At 64.2% G+C, this 21,045-nt stretch overlaps 1 protein-coding gene across 1 annotated transcript in view; it reads right to left on the bottom strand.

The window, feature by feature from the left end:
* Nucleotides 1-18,925, bottom strand: part of LAMA5 (laminin subunit alpha 5) — a 48,133-nt gene extending 29,208 nt beyond the window's left edge. Inside the window, exons 1-10 of the mRNA XM_079783879.1 lie at nucleotides 18,580-18,925; nucleotides 13,515-13,667; nucleotides 5,114-5,231; nucleotides 4,765-4,883; nucleotides 4,519-4,689; nucleotides 4,293-4,390; nucleotides 1,076-1,191; nucleotides 563-681; nucleotides 362-452; nucleotides 4-138 (exon numbers count right to left, since the gene is read on the bottom strand). Coding sequence (XP_079640005.1) covers nucleotides 4-138; nucleotides 362-452; nucleotides 563-681; nucleotides 1,076-1,191; nucleotides 4,293-4,390; nucleotides 4,519-4,689; nucleotides 4,765-4,883; nucleotides 5,114-5,231; nucleotides 13,515-13,667; nucleotides 18,580-18,831 — 1,372 coding nt within the window. The 5' untranslated portion in view covers nucleotides 18,832-18,925. The remainder of the gene's footprint in view (nucleotides 1-3; nucleotides 139-361; nucleotides 453-562; nucleotides 682-1,075; nucleotides 1,192-4,292; nucleotides 4,391-4,518; nucleotides 4,690-4,764; nucleotides 4,884-5,113; nucleotides 5,232-13,514; nucleotides 13,668-18,579) is intronic.
* Nucleotides 18,926-21,045: the final 2,120 nt, after the last annotated feature.

The following is a 21,045-nucleotide window of genomic DNA, read 5'->3' as shown; positions in this document are numbered from 1 at the left end:
CACGGTAGCAGTGTGGGAAGCCCGTGAGGCCCGCAGCACACGCCTCGCACCGCTCCCCCGTGAAGTTGGGCCGGCAGTAGCAGCGGCCGGTCAGGTCCTCACACGTCCCGTCTGTGAAATTTGACTCGCAGTTGCAACCTGGGTGGGGGCCGCCAGTCATGAGACCCAAGCCCCGGACTCAGGCCCAGGACGGGCGGTCTCCTCAATCTGGACAGTGGGAGGAGAGCTGTGGCCGGCCTCCCGGAGCGGTGGGAGGGCCCCGGGGAGGCAGGGGGCCGGGGACCCCGGGATACCGGTCTGGGCAGACCCTGCTCCCAGCCACCCGTCCCCAGGACACCCCAGCCAGGTGGACCCCACTCACGACGGCAGGTGTGGGGCGAGTCCAGGGGCTGGTCGGGGTCGCGATAAAAGCCGGGCAGGCAGTGCTCACAGTTGATGCCGGTGGTGTGATGCTGGGGGGGCGAGGGGGGTGGAGGGCCACTGAGTCCAGGGTGTCCCATCCAGCAGCACCCTGGCCCCACCCACCCCACAAGTGCCGCTGTCTCCTTGGAGCCCCGCCCACCTGGCAGGCGATGCACACGCCCCCGCCTTGGTAGACGCTGTCCTGGTTCTGGCTGGCATTGTTCCTGTCCACCTCAGGGTCGTAGTAGCAGTCGTCCGCGTGGCCGTGGCAGTTGCAGGCTGGAGGGAAGGGCAGGCACCCAGATGTCAGCAGGCCCTCAGGACCCCACCTGGGGGGACCCCCAGGCTACATCCCACAAACCAGACAACCTCAGATGTGGCCAAACACACACATGTGCATATGCACTGTCAGTGTGCTAGCTTGTGCGAGTACAGCTGTGAACATGCATGTGAGTGTTGTATGTCCACACAAGAGCACCCGTGTCCACGTGTGTACGGTACACATGTGTGAACATGTGCCCATGCATGTATCGTGTGTAGGCACGTGTGCGTGTTTTCATGGGCACTGTGTGTGCATGTGTGCAAGAGTGAGCGATGCCAGTGTGTAAGTGTGTATGAGACCTTTGCACGTATGAGCTTGTGCAAAAGCACGTGTGCACATGGGGGCACTCACACTGACACTCGTTGGCACTCTCAGGTGTGGCCGGCTTCCACTGCTGCTGGTTGAAGCCGGGGCAGCAGCGCTCACAGGAGCCCCCACACGTGTTGTGCTGGCAGGCGCACTTCAGCCTGTGGGACACATGGCAGAGCGGGCTCAGACCCCGCAGAAGAGGGCAGGAGGAAGCCGAGGCGCAGGGGCTGCGCGGGTGGGTGAGCTGTGCGCAGAATACCGAGTGGTCCCCCTGGAGCACTGGGTCGTGGAGCTATGCCATCCCCACCAGGCCAGGACCTGAAGCTCAGGTCTTGCTCAGCAGGCAGCCCTGAGCTCAGTCAGGAGCCCATGAGTCCAGGGCACTCTCCAGAGGCAGGTGGCCAAGCACTGCTCCCTCTTCCAGCCGGGGGGGGGGGGGAGGGGACACCCGTGGGAGGGCTGGAACCCTGCCTGCTGCCCTAGAGAGCCGCTCCTGTTGGCTCAGGGGCAGGGGACAGCTGGCCGCAGCTGGGAACTGAGGTTGCGGCCACCTCCTACACAGACAGTCATGCCAGAGCCCCACCCGGCCCAGGCCATCTGTCCACCAAGGTGGGGCCAGAGAGGGCCCCATCTGAGCTGTGTGTTTCTGGGTCCTGGGCCAGCTCTGTGCACGACCCAGAGCTCCAATCCCACCCCCCTGGCCCCGTCCCCATGAGGGTCCGCAGGGCCTTGGGAGTCAGCGCTGCTGTCCTCGGAGTCCAGGGACCCCCGGAGGGCTGCGTGGGAGAGGAGGGCAGGACAACCCGCCGCAGGGAGGCAACCACAGGCTGCAGCTGCTGTTAGACTTTCCAATGATCGACATGGGCAGGCACCCCTAAGCTGGGGAATTCACGTGGTTGAGCCAGGTTGGTGATACCCAGCATGTTTGGCAAAGCCCTCACAAAGCCACGCTGGAGGCTTCTTCCCGATCCAGGGCACGCAGGAGCAGCAGAGGAGCAGGGCCTGACCCAAGACCTCACGGAGCAATCGGCAGACACCGTAAAACTAGGATGCTTAAAGACTGTAACCTAAGGGAAGCTAAAATTCGTGAAAAATAGGTGGAAAAATTAAGTTAAAAAGAAAAGAAAAATAGGTGGATGTGACAAAAGAGCCAGTCAGAATTCCTATAAACAAAAAACAAAATTACTGCAGTTAGGACTCAATGGGTGGGCTGCGCAGCAGGTCAGGCGCAGCTGAGGAGACTGAGCGGAAGCAGCATCCGGAAGGCAGCTTGGAGACAGGTGGGGGAGCCAGACTTCCCGAGACGGAAGGAAACCAGGACCCGAATTCCAGAAGGAGGAAGGGGCAGGTGAGGAGCCCAGCAGGCAGAGGGACAGCCAAGGATGGTCTTGGTTAACGAAGAGTCTTATTCTCAGATTCAAAAGGCCCGAGTCCTGTCCTGGCCCCGTGGCTCGATGGGTGGGAGCATCATCCTGTGCACCAAAGGGTGGCAGGTTTAATTCCTGGTCAAGGCACATGCCCAGGTTGTAGGTTTGATCCCCGGTTGGGGCATGTGCGGGAGGCAGCTGATCAATGTTTCTCTCTCTCTCCCTTCCTCTCTCTAAAAAAAAAAAAAAAAAAAAAATCAATAAAAACTACAACACATTTTTTTAAAAAAAGCACGCGTCCTGAGGCAGAGAAAACGTGTCCACCCCTTAACACCACAGAGTGGACCAGCAGAGCACCAAGAAGATCACAGAAGCTTCCAGAAGATGCCCAGGCAACAGTGCGCAGGATGGGGGACGCTCGCAAGCATCCAGAGATGCCAAGAGTCCAAGTGTTGAGAGACATGACCTTCAGCAGAATTTTATAGTCGGCTCAAGTCTCACCCACGAGTGAGGGCAAAACAGCCAAACAGGGCAACGACAGACAGAACTGGGAAAGACTCACCAGCTGCCACAGAGTGGCTGTGTCCCCCCAGTTCACATGTGAAACCGACTCCCAGTGACGGCCTTGGGGTCTAGGGGGGTGATTAGGTCATGGGGCGGAGCCTTCATTAAAGGGACTAGTGTCCTTATAAAAGCACCCCAGAGAGTCCCCTGTCCCCTCTGCCTACCATGAGCGGGTGCAGTGAGAGGACACCTCTGGGGCCCAGGAAGTGGCCCCCAGCAGCCCCCAAAACCGTGAGAGGTGAAGCATGATCCGTGGTGTTTCGTAATAGCAGCCAGAGCAGCCAGCACTGACAGCAGCCACCACGACTTCCCGTCTGGGGCGGGGGAGGGGAGACACTGGTGTGTGCTGGGTGCCGGGGCCTGGGAGGCTGTGCAGCCCTGTGCCCTGCCTGGGCGCTGAGCTCGGCCACGCCCACGTGCCGTGCGGGTGAGTCAGGGCGGGTGCTGGTGCCGCCCAGTGGGCAAGGGCAGACCTGCCTCTCTCCCGAGAACCATTTGGCTGCCTGGCGAGCTCCCCGCCCAGCCCGCACAAGCCCCTACTTGGCACTAAGTTCCTCAGAGCCATGGCTGTGCCTGAGCATGGCCGGCAGGCAGGCCCCCGCGCCCAGGGCGGCACGGAGCGTGGACAGCAGGTGGGTCCCAAGGGCCTGCCTGTGCCCTCCCTCTTTCAGACCCACTGGCTGCAAAGGACTGGTTTGGGGTTCGCCTCTATGCTGTCTGGGCTTCACTTGTCTCCCTATAAACTGGGGTATAGACAAAGCAATAAAACCCCAGCAGAAGGCACAGAGAAGACCCCAAATCCAAGAGCATGTGCGGGGGCTGCATGATTTTGAGGCAAGGCAGGTACAGGGCACACACCTACGGGCCGCTTGTTAAAGACGCAGATGCCTGGGCCCTGCCTTACTGGCTGACTCGGGCCCGGGGCTGCTCCTGCACTGTGCGGGCGCCTGTGAGGGCTCGGCGCCCTCAGCTCCCCATCCAGGGCCTTGGGCCCTGCCCGTGGTGGGAGGTGCAGGTGAGGGTGGGGGCGGCAGGGAGTGTGTTTGTGGGGTAGGCAGAGGACGGGAATGTGCAGCCGCAGGCTGACGCCTCCCGTGGCGGCTCCTGTCCGTCAGGCCCTAGGCTCAGGGTCTGGACAAGAACTTCACCTTCACTGGCAGCAGGGCCCAGGCACTGCCCCCCGCCTCGCTGTGCACATGGGGAAGACGCCACGGCGTGGCGGCCAGCGCAGCTCACAGGGGCCAGGGACGTGGCGGGCAGTGGAACCAGCCCCCCCCCCCCAGGTTGGCGGGGGATGCAGGGGATGGGCAGGGAGCCAAAGATCTCACCTAAAGGGGTCTGCGGGGTCTGTGGGGTCACACACATCCGCGTGGCCGTGGCAGACGCAGCGCCCGCCAATGCTGATGTCCTTGATGCTGTAATAGTACTGCACACCTGGCTGTGAGTGTCGTGGCCCCCACACCAGCCCGGCCCACCCACCAGGACCGCCCCCATACGCTCAGACCCCCCGTGTGACCTGGACCCCCCACGTGGCCGCCTGGCTGGCGTGCTCACCCGGCGGGTGACGGTGGGGTCCCGCAGCGCCTTGCCCATGAGGTGGCCCAGCAGTGTGTTCGTGCGCAGGAAGCGCAGGCGGATGTTGGTGGCTTTGGTGAAGTCGCGCAGCAATGGCGAGTAGGAGAAGTTCATGGCCCCCGGACGCCCGTTCACCAGGGACACCACAACCTGCAGACAGGATGGAGTCAGGCCAGCCCCTGACGCCGCCGCCACACCGCGGGGCCGCCGCGGCCCCTGGCCCACCTCGCCGTTCTCCAGGGGCACGATCCGGGAGTACTCTGTGCTGCAGATGACATCGTCGTCCTGCGTGACGCGCTCCAGCCGCGGCACCCCGAATCGCTCCAGGCAGTCCCTCCTGGAGGCTGCGCAGCAGGGAGGGAGGTGAGGGTGCAGGGCCAGGAAGGCGGCCTCGCTCTGCGTGCCTGAGCTCCCCAGCGCTTTGTGGCCTGGTCCCTCGTCAGGGAAGGGAGCCACTCAGCCCGCCTGCCTTGGGGGTGCGCCCCCAACAGTCGTGACCCACACAGAAGCTCGGTGTGACAGAGCGGGCGGACAGCCCGGGACGCCCTGCCAGCCCCGGGCCCCGGAGACTCACAGGCGAAGAACTGCCAGGGCTGGTAGGTGTGGCCGAAGTCCACGGAGCGCTCCAGCACCCACAGGTCCGGTCGCGGGGAGTTGGCAAACTTGACGAGCACGTAGGCCACGTGGAACACCTGTGGGGGAGGGGGTGATGCCGAGGCCCTCCTCACGCCTGGGGGGCTGGCGGGGAGGGGTGGCGTGGGCTCCCTTCTCCCACAGTGGACATCTGTGCGTGTTCCGGTGAGGGCCAGACACACCCAGGGAGAGGGCCAGCCGCTCAGAGGAGCCCCTGGGCTCGATGACCACCTGTGGCCGCTGAGGCCTACACTGGGGGCACTGCCATTCCTAAGGGCGCCCACCTGGATCTGGGGTACGGTGGCCCAGGGCCCAGACCTGCCTGCCTCCCCATCCCTCCCCGGGAGCCCAACAGCCACACTGGTCCTAGGGCTGTGAGGCTAAGACTTGGGGGGCAGCCTACCACAGGCCCTACCGAGGGGCTGGGCACGGAGAAGACAGGAGCTCACCCTCCCCTCGACCCGTCACGCAGCTCCAGCGGGCAGTGGCCAGGCACGCTGCCTGCCCCCTTCAAGCCTGGCCTCATCGCGCAGCTGGCAGGTGACACCCCCTCTGGAGACGGGGCGCCTGTCCTAGTCTCACCTGGTCACATCCCATCACTCTCAGAACCAATCTGAACCTGCCCTTCACTCTCTGACAGCCCCCAGGCACTGAAGCCCACCCCACCCCCCGGCGGGGGCAGGCTCAGCTGGACCCAGCGCCTCTGTTGTGACAGGTCCCGGGGGGAAGACAGACTGGAACATGGGGCGCTGGTTCTCACTGCCAAAGACACCCCTCATCCAGCTCCCCAGGATGACGCACACGGTGGAGGCCCACATCACATCGGCACCTGGAACCCTCGACCCCAGGCCCCAGCCCCCAGGAAAGGTCCCTGGGACCCCTGGGAGCATCAAGGGCTCAAAAGCACCTGCTCAGCCTGAGGCTTCAATGGCGAGGTGGGGCCACCCAGACCCCAAGGAGGGTGCGTGAGCAGGCTCCACCCTCACACCTCTGCCCCACAGCCCCCTGGGAGCGCCTACCCCAGGCCCGGTCTCCCACAGGGAAGGACGCGGTTCCCAGGCAGCTCTGAGGACAAGCGGGCCCCTCCCCTCGGCCCCAATGCCAAGGGAACATCAAAGCCGACAGCCACTGTACATGCTGAACCTGGTGGGGTGTGGGCTTCAAGGGCTCCGTACAGGGTAGCGGGGGGACACAAGCACCCCCAGTGTGCGCTCAGGAGTGCGAGGCCCAGAAACAGGGCTTGGACACGCTAGTCAACATGCCACATGTGATGAGTGCCTCCCCCGCACCCCACACCAGGGCTGCTCACAGGGGCACCGCCTGTGGGCTCTGCGCTGTCCAGACCCCGAGGGTGACGTCATGCCCCCCCCAGAGGAGCAGGTCCCCTTTGGGCGTCCACTGGTCTGGATCCACCCGGGGACCAGTTGAGGCAGAGCAGGGGTCCCCCCCAGGGCTGCCCAAGGCCGCCATGGTGACCCCATGGAGGGACGGTGACCCCTCAAGGCCAGCCCTCAGGAGGCACAGGCTGCGAAGAATGCCAGCGGGGGCAGGGCCCAGGCCCGGAGCCACGCCTGTGCTGAGGCGGCCCTCCCGGAAGGCCTGGTCCCAGGGACGGCCCGTCAAGCCAGGGGCCTTTCCAGGCGGGGGCAGGGGGGAGCCTATTCACCCATGTCCAGGCTCTGAGGTCATCTTCCCTCCCTGGGTGGGGGAGGGTGCGCCCCAGGGGACAGACCCTGCACCCAGCCAGCACCTTGGCCAACCCTCAGGCATTCCAGGAAGCCCCAGGGGACCTGGGTGTGTGTGAGTCACCCAAGGCCCCCAGGAGATTGAAGGCTCCCACCCAGCCATGGGGCCCACCCCCGCCTTTCCCTGAGTGAGGCCACCAGGCTGCAGCCGTCACTGGCCAGCTCTGCCCCTCCCCGACGGCGGCAGCTGCATTTTTCCCAGCTGAGGGCACTTGCACAAATATTGATTTGAAGACACTGATGGGGCAGGACCGGGCGTCATGGGAATGCCCCCCCACGCCCGTCATGCTGGGCCGTGCTTACAGAAAGACCCCGCCCCTGCCGGCTGTCCACCTGGTCATCTGTCTGTCACACGGGCCCTGGCCCAGGCTGGAGGGGAGGAAAGGCATGAGCCCAGTGCTCTCTCTCCACCTGTCCCCAGCCTGGTGCCGCTCCCAAGGCCACACTGGGCATGACTGACCCCGGAGAGCCCCGGCCGCCCCGTCCACCGCCCTGCCCCCCGCCCCCCGCCCACAGGCTCTGCTGCCAGCGCAGGCTGACCTTTCCCGCTGCAGAGTTCTCTGCAGAAGGAAAGAACGTCTTTTAAGCAAAAGCCAAACAAAAGCCTCCTGAGTTATTTTTAACAATCTGGCTATTTTGGGGCAGGCACGTCTCCAGGACAGCAGCCGGACGGCCTCTCGGTCACTACACCCTGGCCCCCATTCCCGGCCTGACCACAGAGGGCCCCCCAGGAGGCCCAGGGTGGGCTCCAGGCGCTAATGGCCATGTGGCCCTGGGTAGCCACATCCCCTCCTGGGCACAGGAGCCGAGGAAAGAAACAGGGTCAGGAGTCTGGTGTGATGGCTGCCGAGGCCTGCACAGACGACGCCACCTGTCCCCGAGGTAGACAAGCAGAAGCAGCAGCCACCTGTCCGGGACGCCGGAGTGCAGAGGCCCGGTGGGGGAGGGGAATGCTCGCTGGGGGCCGGGCTGAGATTTGGACACCAGAGAGGAATGAATCCCTGGAGGGTTTCATAGCAGCTGACATAGCAGCCTCCTGGGCTCAGGCACCTCTGTCACCAAGGGCAGGGTGGTGGCTGGAACCCCCGATTGCAAGGTGGTCAGGCTAGCACACCCCATCTCTGCCCTGGCCCATCTCAGAGTAGGGAGAGCCAGGCCAGGAGGAGTGGGCCCAGCCCCCACCCACAGGCAGGCTGCGTGAATCACTGGGCAGCCCTGAGTCAGCCGGGCCCTGCCGGAAGCAGGGCTGATTCCTGGGGCCGGGCCAGGGTCCCAGGCTGGGGCCGGGTGGAGGCAGGAAGCCCCTCCTAGACCGAGCGTCCGGGCTAGCTTCCAGGCCATTCCCCTCAGAGTGAACAGTGGGGCACCCAGACCTCCTGGATTCCCTGCCCAGGTGCCGGGCCGGCCTTCTGTGCCCCCACCCTGTCTGCTCAAAGCACCTGGCCTAGCCCCTCACGTCTGCCCTCTCCCCAGTGCGCCCACCCTCTCCGCAAAGACCCCTCTGGAAACCTTGATAAAGATTAACGCCACAGCAGGGGCTAGCCCGGCCTGCAGGGGCCAGGGCAGGGCAGGTGAGTCCATGCAGGCCCCACCTGGGTAAAGAACAGCCGTCCACGCCAGGGTCTGGGAGGACCAGCTCCAGGAGAGACGGGGAATGGAGAAGTAAAACATGGAAACGCAGAGGGGACAGGCAGCGGCCCAGGGCCCGACTCTGCGGGACAGGGGCCCAACAGACGACACAGGTGCGCAGAGCAGGTGGGGGTTTCAGGGAACGGTGGGTGGAAGGGCCGTTGATGGGTGTTCAGGAGCTCCCCAGCTAGAGGGCACCAATGCCCGGCGTGGGCCAAACCTCAGTGCGCTCCCTGCTCCCATCCCTCCGCCCTGCAGGAGCCCAAGCCAGGCCAGGTGGCCAGCCCAGCCACAGGAAGTGGAGTTTATCCCAAGGGGACCTCAAACACAAACAGTTTAGTCTCTGGTGAGCGGTGCTGCTGGAGGTCAACGTTGTGGGGTTTGTTTAAAAACAGATGGGCCCTAGCCGGACAGAGCGTTGCCTGCAGACCAAAGGGTCCCAGGTTCAGTTCTGGTCAGGGGCACGGACCTTGATTGCAGGCTCCTCCCAGGCCCTGGCCCTGGCCCTGGTCGAGGCTCTTGCAGGAGGCAACCAATCGGTGTGTTTGTCTCACATCGATGTTTCTCTCTGTCTTTCCCTCTCTTTTACTCTGTCTAAAAATCAATGGAAAAATATTCTTGGGTGAGGATTAACAACAATAAAACCAACCAGCCTTAACCGGTTTGGCTCAGTGGATAGAGCGTCTGAAGGGTCCCAGGTTTGATTCCGGTCAAGGGCATGTTCCTTGGTTGCGGGCACATCCCCGGTAGCGGGTGTGCAGGAGGCAGCTGATCGATGTTTCTCTCTCATCGATGTTTCTAACTCTCTATCCCTCTCTCTTCCTCTCTGTAAAAAAATCAATAAAATGTATTTTTAAAAAACAAATAATAAAACCAAACAAACAAAAAAACAGAGATGGGAGCCCAGCCAGTGTGGCTCAGCAGTTGAGTGTTGACCGAGGAATCAAGAGGTCCCTGGTTTGATTCCGGGTCAGGGCACATGCCTGGGTTGTAGGCTCGATCCCCAGTGGGGGCGTGCAGAAGGCAGCGATCAATGATGTTTCTCTCATTGCTGTTTCTATCTCTCTATCCCTCTCCCTTCCTCTCTCTCTCTAAAATTCAATAATAATTAAAAAAAAAAAAAACAGATGGAAAACAGGAGCCTTTGGGGGGGGGGTCCAGTGTGAGGTGTCGGGGGACATCTGTGTGCACCCAAGTGAGCAGAGGCGAGCAGCCCAGGCTGGCTGTGTGTGGTTGCTGAGGGGGTGCGGCAGGGGCAGGAAGCACCAGGCCAGGGATGAAGGGCTGTGTCAGCAAAAGGCCCAGCAGAGGCAGGGCTTCATCGATTCTCACAAGGAGAGGCCTGTGCTGGAAGAGGAGGTGCCCCTGCTGGCCATCAGGCCCTCCCCATGGCCCTCCCCAGGGAGCCCAGCTCCAGGGGCTGTGTCCAGTCTAGGCCCCACACCTGTCCTGGTGCTGGGCTCAGTAACCAGAGCCTGGCCAGCCTCGGCCGAACTTCCTGCCACTCCCCTCGAATAACCCCGCTGGCCCTTCTGGGGAGCCAGGCCAGCGGGCATGTGGGGACCAGGCGGCCTGCACAGGGAGCCCTGAGCCAGCCGGCCTGCGGGCGTGGCGCCTGGAAATGGGGTGCAGCCAAAGGAGCTGTGTGCAGGGGGCCCTTGCTCAGGTACAAAGGTCCTAAAGCAGGTCCCAGGGCAGCCTCACCGGAGCTCTGCTCCTCAGCAAACCCATCTGATGTCCTGTCCCCCAGGGAGGGCATAGACCCCTCACCTGGCCCTTCAGCATAGGGCCCAGCGTTCCCCACCTGGACCTGGGGAATGTGGGCTGCAGCCACAGGTAAGGGCCACCAGGGAGATGTCTGGACAGGGAGGAGGACACGCCATGGGCCTCAGCTCACCTGCCCAGGTGACTGGGCCTGAGACCCCATGGCAGAATCCCTGGTAGGGGCAGAGCACTTGGGTCAGGACCTGCCTCGCCGTGTGGCCTGAGCCCAGGTCAGAAACAGCACCCGCCCTGCTGGGTTCAGGGAGGGAGAGCCCAAGGCAACAGGAGGTCCCACAGGAGAGACAGGAGACAAGCAAGAGCCTGTGGCCCCTGCGAGGCCCCAAGGCAGCTCACACCACCGTGCTGGAACACAGCACCTCTGGCACCAGCCTCGGGGCCTTCCTGGCCCCACCTGGAGGCTGGCACTGGTGGCTGTCTCAGGTCTGAGGGTCCCCGGCAGAGATCCATGCAGGGAGCGGGGCAAGGTCCTGAGGCCCGAGCCCCTCCATAGCCTCCCAGCCAGGACCTGGCTCCTGGAACCTGTTGCTCCGTCGGCAATGAGAAGGAAGAGGGTCCCACATCTCCCACCATGGGAAAGGTCAGAACGGGATGCAACACAGACATCGAAGGAGGGCAGGCTCGCTGCCCCCGCCAGCTCCAGGCGACCCCCCAGGCAGAGGAGGAGCTGTGATCCGGCCACGGCCCTTTCTCAGTCTCCCCGAGGCAGGAAGGCCTCCTGATGCCCAGCGCTGGCCACCCCACCCCCTTTCCAGGGCATCCGCTCCAGATCCCAGAACAAAGGCAGCTGGCAGCCTGCCCCCGGGAGTGCCCAGCCCCACTGCCCACTCAGCCCCACTTCCTGAAGGAAGCCCCAGCCCCACCCGGACCTTTGCCTCCAAGGATTACCCAAAGTGGGAGAACCCCAGTTGGGGGTTGGGACCCCTGGACTTGGGTTAGCTTAGCCGGGCCCCTCCCGCCCAGCCTGTCTCTCATCTGCGCCAGGGAATGTGCTTGGGGGTTCTGCCCTGGGGACCTCCTCAGTCTGACGTGGGCACCAGGTGCTCCTGACACCAGACCTGGGTAGACCTGGAGGCACAGAGCCCAGGGCCACTGTGAGGGCCCAGAAGGGCCCGCCTGCACCTCCAGAGGCCTCCCCGGTGCTTCGGCCCCAGAGCCCTCACCCCCGCCCTATGTGGGCTCCTCGGCCCCAGAGCCCTCACCCCCGCCCCACGTGGGCTCCTCGGCCCCAGACGGTGCTGAGGGCAGAACCTAGTCTCCGTCCCCAACCCCAGCAAGTGGCATCCCAAAGAGCCAGTCACTGCTTGTGGCTCAGGGAGGAGGGCAATGAGCCCCGTTTCCCGTTCCGCCCAGAATCCCACCTCTCGCCCATGGAGGGAGCCTGGGTCCATCGTCCCACCCAACTCCAAAGCACACTGGTGAGCAGTCCCTGGCCCCTGCCCATCCCGACCAAGGCTGGCAGCCCTCGGCCAGACCGAGACAGGGCTTCGGTGGGCTCATGGGCAGGCAGGGACTGGGGTGTGGGGGGAAGATGGCTAGGTAGGTGAAGAGAGGAAGGAGGGAGAGGAGGGAACCATGGCAGGTAGACGGGTGGGTCCAGCTTCCCAAATAGACCGAGAAATGGCCCCTTTCTCCTTCGGGTCATTTTATAGTTAGGGAAACTGAGGCTTGGAGAGGCAGGAGGTGCACATGGTGACCCTATCCCGGGCCCAGGACCAGTCTACAGAGCAGGTGAGCTGCCTGCCACCACACCTCCGGCTCAGGCGGCACAGAGCCAAGGGGGCAGGGACCCCACGAGCTCCTCCTCAGCCCCACACGGCACCTCGGCTGCGGGCACGGTGCCCACCTGCTCGGAGGCCACTCTGGGGTTGCCATGGAGACTGGGCCATTGCACCCCAGCTAGGGCCCTCGCCCCTCCCCCAGCCTGGCCGGCCTGGCCCACAGGGAGGGGAAGAAGAGGAGCAGGAGGAGCAGCGAGAACCCACCAGCTCAGCACAAGTTCCCCCTGACCGACCTGCAGTGCCAGAGAAGGGGACCCAGGTCACACAGGGTTCAGAGGTCACACAGGGTTCGGAGGACCCTCCCAGGGCCCGGGGAGAGGAGAGAACAGAGGTGCTATAACCCCGTGAGCGCCCAGCCAGCCTGGGCCAGCTTCTCCCTAGTTCCCCCCCAGCCTCCCCCCCAGGACATCGCAGCCAATCCAGAGCCCCCCAAATTTCAGGCCACCTGTTAGAACTGAAACCCACTCCCCTCACTGCCTACCCAACCACTGGGCCAGGCCTGTAGACCTCCAGGGAGGTGCCCAACACTGTACCCCGAACCTGCCCGTGGGGTCTGCCCTTCCAGTGAGCTCAGGTGAGACACTTTGCCACCTTCTCAGACCCTCAGGGTCGCACGCAGCAGCAGGAGGCTTGGCAACAGGCAGGCGCACTGAGTCACGTGGCCTGGACTCTAGCTTCTAGACCTGTGGTCAAGACCCTCCCAGCCGGTGAGCCCGTGTGGCTGGGTACAGGAGGCGCCGGCCAGGCCCCTGCAGACAGTACTGCCTCCCGGGGTGCGGTCTGGCAAGATCAACCTTGTCACCCCAACTCCAGGCAGGCCTGGCCTCATCTATCACCCCCACCCCATCCCGGGAGGTGACGGGATTGCTAGCCCACTTCACAGGCCAGGGTGTCAGGGCCAGGCATCTGGGCAGTCACACAGTACCAGGACACACCCTAACCTGAGTCTGACCCAGCAGGGCCCACCAAGGCGGACTCTCGTCTCTGGAAAATGCCGGGCCCCACCCTCCGGACTGCACAGGGCCCGGGGCAGGCACACCTGACCCCGGGCGCCTCTGCAGCACAGGTATCCCAGGAATGTCCACTTCACCAGCCTCCTCCACATTCCTGGGCCCCTCCCACACCAGCAAGCCAGAGCCTGGCTCCCGGCAGAATTCCTCAGAATACACACCAGGGCTCAGCATCTGCCGCCTCCATGCTGGACCCTTAGCACCCCCCCACCCCCCATGGATGCCTTTTCCCCACAGGGATGTGGAAAGACCATGTGAGGTGCCTGCGGTTCACCTGTGTCTGTGCGGGGCCTGCCCCAGTAGACCTGGCCAGACTCCTGGCTGGCCCAAGGGTGCACTCAGGTGGGGTCAGAAATGCAGAGGTGGGGGCTGTGACAGACCAAGAAGGACCCTACCTGGCCCAGGTCCAGGGTGACGTTGACCTCATTGTACTCCAGGCCGCGGGACAGGGGTGGGCTCTGCCACCAGCGCTCCGTGCCGTCCACGGCGTTGCTCACGGGGTGTGCCTTGTTGCTGTTGGCGGCTGTGCAGATGTCGCAGTACTGGCCCTGGGGGACGGAGCCGTCAGATGGTGGAGAAGGGCCGGGACTGCTTGTCCCCTCCACTCACTCTTCCACCATCACATCAGACATCCCAACCTGGGCCCTCGTTCACCATTCACTCATTTCCTGTGTCTACTGCATTCTTGGCTCAGGAGACATAGCCCATGTGAGAGGTGGTCACATCCATTATGGAGAGACCAAGAGTGGGGAAGGAGAGGGACACCCAGTCCATTTAATTATTTATTTGTTTGTTTGTTTATTTAAATATTTTTATTTATTTCAGAGAGGAAGGGAGAGGAAGAGAGAGTTAGAAACATCAATGATGAAAGAGAATCATTGATTGGCTGCCTTCTGCACACCCCACACTGGGGATCAAGCCTGCAACCGGGCATGTGCCCTGACCGGGAATCGACATGACCTCCTGGTTCATAAATCGATGCTCAAGCACTGAGCCACGCGTGCTTGCTTTTGTTAGAGAGGACGGGAGAGAGAGAGAGAGAGAGAAAGGCATCGATCAGTTGCCTCCCATACACACCCTGACAGGAAACCACACCAGCAGCCTTTTGGTGCATGGGATAATGCTCAAACAACTGAGCCACACTGGCCAGGGCAGGGACACCCACTTTAGATGGGAAAATCAAGGTGGGCTTCTCTGAGGAGGTGGCATACACTATATGGAGGTGTGTACTCCGGGCAGAGGGACTGCCCGCCAAAAGACCCTGGGGCAGGAAGAACCACTGAGAACGGAGGGAGAAGGCCAATGTCGCTGGAGCTGGGGGGAGGGGCCAGTCAAGGGGCCACTCACTTGCTCCCGACAAACAGAAAGCTGGGTCACCTGGAGGCCAAGGGTCCAGGGGCCAGGAACATTAAGAGCCAGACCTCCTCCCGCCTCCCAAAGGCGTGTCTCCCACACACCCCTGCCAGGCTTTCACCGAGAGCCATCTGGATTAGGGTCTCCAGAGAGACAGAACCAAGCCATTCCAGTGGCCTGTGCGGACAGGCCCGAGTGGAGGCATGTGGGCAGCCAGCAGGCAGGGCCGGGACCTCCTGGCTCTGCTGCTTCTGAGCGCTGGGGCCTGGCCAAGTCACGATAGCTGCTAAGCCTCAGTGTCCCCATCCGAAGAGTGGGGGTAATGCTGGCACCTGCCTCAGCTGTCCCAGGATTAATGATCCCACCCCAGGCCTGGCAGCTGCTTCCATCACAGTCCAGACACCTGCCAGGGGCCTGTCCCCTGGGGGGACAGAGGGCTCCCAGCATCCTGGCCTGCCGTCCCTATCATGGAGGAGCAGGTGCCCAGAACCTGGGGTGGGGTGGGGGCAGGGCTGGGCCCTGGCCACTGGCCCAGTGGAGCCCTACCCTCCCTCTCCCTCTCCCTCTCCCTCTCCCCGCCCCAGAGGAAACCAGACCTGCCATCCCTCCGCACACACAAAGGCAGCCCTCCGGGACCTGGCAGTGATTGAGGCCAGAGTCTGGGAAAGGCAGACACTACCCCCCCCCCCCCCCCCCCCCCGCTCAGCCTCCCAGGGGGCCAGGCCTCATTGGAGGAGTTGGAGGTGGGCGTGTAGGATGCCCCACCCCCACTCCCAGGCCCCACACGTGCACTGCACCCGCCTCCCCTGGATGGGTCTCTCCCCCCCCCCCCTTCCCTTCCGGGCACCTGGGAGGGCGAGACCAACCGGCAGCAGAGTGGGCTCCTGGGTCCTGGTGCTGGTGCTTTGAGTCCCCCCATCTCAGACCTTGCTCCTGCCTGGGGCCTTTGCACTTTGACCTCCTGTCCTCCATCTCAGCTCAGATGTCACCTCCTTAACAGTGCCCCACCCAGATCTAGTAGACCACCCAGGATGCTGACCTCCCCCTGCCCGTGCCCCCGCCCCGCGCCCCCCTCCCCGCCCCCGGTTCCCCCAGACATCACCTTGCTTTTTTTATTCTCCCTCCAGACCTGGAACTGTCTGGCTATTAGTGATTCTGTGTTTACTGCCTCTCCGGAGGCTGCAAGCTGGGATTGTGGGACACCCATCTTGTTTTTAACTGTGTTCCTGAGCTCACTACCACAGCTGCCACACCTTGGGGATAGAACCATGGAGGCCACCAGAGAAGTGGCGTGAGCCAGGTGGACCGTACTGCCGGGCTCGAATGGTGAACCTAGGCTGGAACCTGGAGCTCTGGCTCGGGTCTGTGGGAGCTCTCGGGCGAACAGAGGAGGGGTTCAAGGGTGTCGCCAGAAGTGCTGTGCACATGGGTACAGGCTGTCAGGGACCTGGCTGGCGGGGAGGTTTCACGGAGGAGGTGGGCAAGGCATGTGGCTGGGGTGGCGGCGTTCCAGAGAAGGCTGCCTGTGGTCAAGACCCTCCCAGCCGGTGAGCCCGTGTGGCTGGGTGCGGGAGGCTCCGGCCAGGCCCCTGCAGACAGTCAGGAGGCAGCCCCAGTAGTCCTCACTGTGCCTGGCCGCCCGCCGTGGGCAGGGGACGCAGTTCCCTCCACACCTTGGCTGCAGAGGGTCCTGCTGGGAGCAGAGTGCGGAAACAGGGAGTGGCGATAAGAACTTCCCCTCCCAATGAGTCACCACACCAGTAGTCTAGCCCCCGACTTGCCTACGGGGCCTGGGGCCAGTCCTGAATTCCTCCCATGCCCACCTGATGCTGAAAGGGCTGCCCGCACAGGACCGCCTCGCCAGCAGGGCTCCAGGTGGGACACCCTGCCTTGGCCCCGCCAGCTTCTGTCCTGTCTCCTCCAGGGGGTCCCCTGGGAGCTGCGAGCCTCCAGCCTTGGGCCCCATGTCCTCCGTGACCTCCCCCATGTGGCACAAGACGGGGCTCTCTGGATGGAGAGAAGGTGGGCTTTATCTCCCTGGCACCTCTCCAGCCCAATCAGAGACCAGGGCACTGAGCAGGCCCACTGCCCCCAGAGGAGAGGGTGGAGGTGCTGGGCAGTCCAGGGACTTGTCTAAGGTCCCATGGCTGTTCAGCTCATGTCCGTCTGGCCGCCAGCCTTCCTACCATGCCTCACCCCAGCAGCCTCGGAGCAGGTTCTAATCGGAGTGCCACAGGCTTTGGGGGCAAGCTTTGGCCTCTCTTGCTAGACCGTGGACTAGGCAAGCAGGCTGACACTTCTCATTCAGGGCCAGCTCTGTCCCCTAACACCAGGGCTGCCACTGGTTGCCAAGTAGTCACTGTGTGACAAATGGCTTCCCAGTCTCCAAATCCAGGTAAATGGGGCCCTCACACCGTGCCCATTTTACAGACGAGGAGACTAAGGTTCTGGGAGGGAAACCACGCAACTAAGGAGAGGCAGAGGAGAGGGGCTTTGAGCTCTGCTCCAGGCTGCTCCTTTCCGCACTATGAGGGGGCACTGAGGGGCCCCTCCCTGCAGGGATCCATGCAGCTGGCCCTCCTCAAGGGTCTGCCATCTGGGGCCAGGCAGCATGGTGGGGAGGAGTGGTCTGGGGTTCAGAGGAAGCCAGGAGCTTCCACTACTTGAGTGGCAGAATCTCAGCTGAGCAGTGAGGAGGCGGTGGGGGCTGGCCAGCGCCCCTGGGGCAGCTTTGGAAACCCCCTACAAGCTCCTTCCCCGGATCCAGCCCCTTTGGCGTCAACCAGATGTGCCAGGGCCCGCAGTGGCCTGGTTTTCACTGCTCACCCCAGCCAGGTCAGAGCTGTGAGGCTTCCACAGGTGTCTGCACCTTTTCAGGCCTCAGTTTCCCCACTGGAAATGTGAGCGTGAGACCTCCTAGCTCTGCTGTGCGGGGCTCAGAGGAGAGCATGCAGGTAATGGGGGCGTCTGAGGGAGGAAGCACTCTGCCAAGAATGGCTCTGCCATACCAGGGTCCCCCCCCCCCCCCCCCCCCCGCTCCTCCCTGCACTGAGGGCCCAGGGCGGGCAGAGGGGAGGGCGGGAAGGCAGAAGGCGGGCAGCGACGGCTCCTTCATCACCCACCCCAGCTACTCAACCATCCAACGACCTCCCTCCCCTCCCCCAGCCTCTCCCATCAGGGAGGTGGCCGCCTGGACCTCCTCCCGAGGAGTCTCTCAGTTTACATCAGGCCTGGGGACCCCAAACTCTCCTGCAGGTTCCACAGGAATGGAAAGATGGGGACCCCTAGAGCAGATCCTACCTGCTCCCCCAAGGCAAACCCAGGAGCCTCACAGGACCCCAGCCCTCAACTTGCCCGGGGGCCTTGGCAGCCCCGCCCCCCTGGGGGAGAGGGTGTTCCCATGTGTGGGCACCTAACCCATCCCCCACCTACAGGCTCCACCTCGGGAGGGCACGCCCTGCCCAGGGTCTTCAACCGGAGGACTTCACCACCTGTGGGGCAGAGATGCCGCCCTGACTGAGCTCCCTGTCCCCATCCCCAGTCAGAAATCCGGCTGTGCCACCCTCCTCCACCCCCAGGTCCCCACCAAGCCCCAGACCCCCCAGTAGGGATGGCTTTTCCCTCTGCAGCTAGCAGGGAGAACCTCCGGGGTCTGGCCCCTCCCGCCCCGTCCCAGTCCCATCCGGACGCCAGCAGCAAGTTCCAGCTAGTCCTGGGGAAGGCGGAGCGGTCCGCCCTCCGCACAGGCTGCGCCTGCGGCTGCCAAGTCCCACCTCGCCCGCATCCCGGGACTCGGGGCCGCCGAGGTCTGGGCACCAGCCCGCCCCCTTCACCCCGCAGTCCGCGCCGGACGCTACGTCCCGCCTTCCCGGGGGGGGGGGCGGGGGGCGATGGGAACACGCAGTTCTCTGGCACAGCCTGAATGGCCGAGTTGGGGTCCCTTCTGTTCTCTGAAATGTGGAACCGGAGAGTCGGGCGGGACAGGGGGCTTCCGTCCGAGCCCGGGCTCCCCCTGGCCCGGGGCGCTCCCCGCCAAGTCAGCCTGGAGTGGCCGAGTCCGAACCCGGGCGCACCCCGCCCGCAGCGCCCCTGCCCGCCCGCGCTCACCTGGATGGTCTGGTTGGGGTCCCCGCCGGCCACGGGCCCCCCCACCAGCTTGCAGTAGAGGTCCTCGGTGGGGCGCGGGGAGCCGCGCGCCGGGGCCTCCTCGCCGCAGGTGGCCGAGGCGGCGATGCGGGCGCCCTCGGCCAGATTGAAGTAGGGGGGGTGCAGGCTGAGGTCGCCGTCCGCCCGCGCCGCGCCCAGCAGGGCCAGCGCGACCAGCAGCAGCGGCGGCGGCGTGGGGCGCGACCTCCCCATCTCGCAGGTCCGGGCCGCGCTCGATCGGGGACTGCGCGCCGCGGGAGCCCCGTGGGGTATGAGCGCGGGGCCGGCCGGCTCGCTCCGCCCGGGGACGTCAGGCCCCGCCCCAGCCCGCCCGGGCGCCGGAGCCCCGCGCCCCGGGGACTGGGAGGGGGAGGGGCGGCCGGCGGCCTTAACCCTTCCGAACCCGGCCGGCCGGCCTCCGGAAGGGGCACCTGCTGGCCCCGGGCCAGGCCGTGGGGACACAGAACGGCCCAGGCCCCCCAGGGCGTGACTTGGGTCCCAGGCGACATCCCCGCGCCCCGCGGCGCCCCCGGTCCCGACGCGCCCGCCCGGCTGGTCCCAGCCTAGAGACTCCACTCTTTGTTTCCGTAACTTCGGGCACCTCTGGCGGCCGAGCGCCCCCGGCGGCTCGGGCTCGGGCAGGGCGGCCGGGAGTCGGCACGATCTCGTATCGCCCCGCGTCCAGCCGGGGCATCTGCCCTTCAACGACTCAGCGCGTCCCACCCGCACCCCCAGAACCACGCAGCGTCCCCAGGGACGGCCGCGCGGGACCCTAGACGTTTGGCTACACTCCCCCCACCCCAGTTGGACGGGGTGCCCTCCGGAGACCCCCCGCGCAGCCTCTCCCCTCTCCCCCGGTTTTTGGCTTTATTTCCCTCATACGGTCCCATGGCTTCCTCATCCTGCAGGTGTGCGAGAAGGTGCACTCTGCTCCATGTGCGTGGCCAGGTGTCCATGTGCGTGGCCAGGTGTCCATGTGGGTGGCCCTGTTCGGGGCCCTGGAGGAAACCCCATTGGCAGAGGGACAGAGAAACCCCCATGCAGACCCCATGCCTCCCTGGGGTGCCAGGTCAGATCCACACATCCCCCGCCCCCGCCCCTGCGGTTTGGGAAAAGTATATGAAACGGGGAGATGGATGGGGAGGGACTGGACCTGGCGCCCACGCAAACAGTGAAGGAAGCGTGCTCAGGGCCTGGTGGGCGCCAGGAAGCCTGCAGCACACGTACTGAGCACCTGCTGTGTGGGTGGGGGGCGTGTGAACCTGCCCTTGTGCCAGGCGGTGCCTGTGCTTGGGGGCAATGTGGACCCAAACTTTGTGTGCCAGGCTGAACCCTCCTGCTCAGGGGCCCTCCCCTGTACAGAGAGGGCACTGGAGGACGCCCAGGAGATGGCACAAAACCTGGAGGCCAAGCTGGGATTTTGTCCCCGCTGTTTCTGGTTGGGGAGGCTCCTGACCAAATCAGCCTCAAGGGAAACCCAAGGGGGCGGGGATGGGCCACAGCGGGGGGCTGGCAGCTCCCCCCATTCTCTGAGCCAGGCCAGTGGGCGGCTGTCCCACGTGAGACCTTCTGGACAGTCCTGGGGGCCAGGTGAGTTCCTGGGGCCGCATCCTGCTGGTCCTGTGGGCGTCCTGTCCCCCTCCCCACAGCTGCTCCCTGAAGCCTGCACCACCTTTGGCATCTTCCTGGCTGCCCCCCCCCCTCCGCCCCAGGCCCCTGCAAATCCTGAATCTGTAGGGGCTGGGCGGCCCCTTCTCTCTCTTAGGAGTTGAGAATCAGGCAGTGGGAATGACCCTCCCTCCCCTCTCCCTCTCCAACTTCTTAATTCTGTAACCACTTTTAGTTCTTCCACCTGGGGTGGGGGCGACGAGAGGCCGTTAGTTCCCTTTGCAGAAGCTCAGGGTGGGGGAGGGCCGGCTCAGAGGGTGGCCAGGACACCTGGAGGAATCTGGCGTCACCGGACAGGCCTGCTCAGGGGTAATTTATGATCCCTTGCAAAGGACAGCTGCCTCCAGGCATAGTGGTCCAGGATGGGGGATTTGACCTACCTCACCCTCCCTCCCTCCCGGAACCCCCCCATCACAAATACCACAGCAGTACACTCCTGCCCCCAGCTCCCCATGATAGCTGGGGACCCTGGCAGTCTGGGGCTAGAGGCTGGGAAACCTCCCCCTGATCTAGGTAAGCTTCCCAACATCCCTGGAGGGACCAGTGGGCAGAGGTGGTGGGTGGGCTCCCTCTGAACCCACTAGGGGCCAGGTCTCCGTCCACTGCCCAAGAGCAGGAGGGGCAGGCGGCTGCCGAGAATGTGCTGAGTCAGCCCTAGCGCTGCTGGAGGAGGGTTCATCACAGCTGCCAGGGAGCAACTGATGGCTGGTGGGAGGTGGGGCATCGAGAATATGGTGCCACTCTCTGCCCCCACTGTGT

Source organism: Cnephaeus nilssonii, assembly GCF_951640355.1.
Source record: "Cnephaeus nilssonii genome assembly, chromosome: 11".
Classification (NCBI taxonomy): Eukaryota; Metazoa; Chordata; class Mammalia; order Chiroptera; family Vespertilionidae; genus Cnephaeus; species Cnephaeus nilssonii.
Note: the sequence above shows the minus strand (reverse complement) of the source record. Positions and strands in the feature narration are given on the sequence as shown.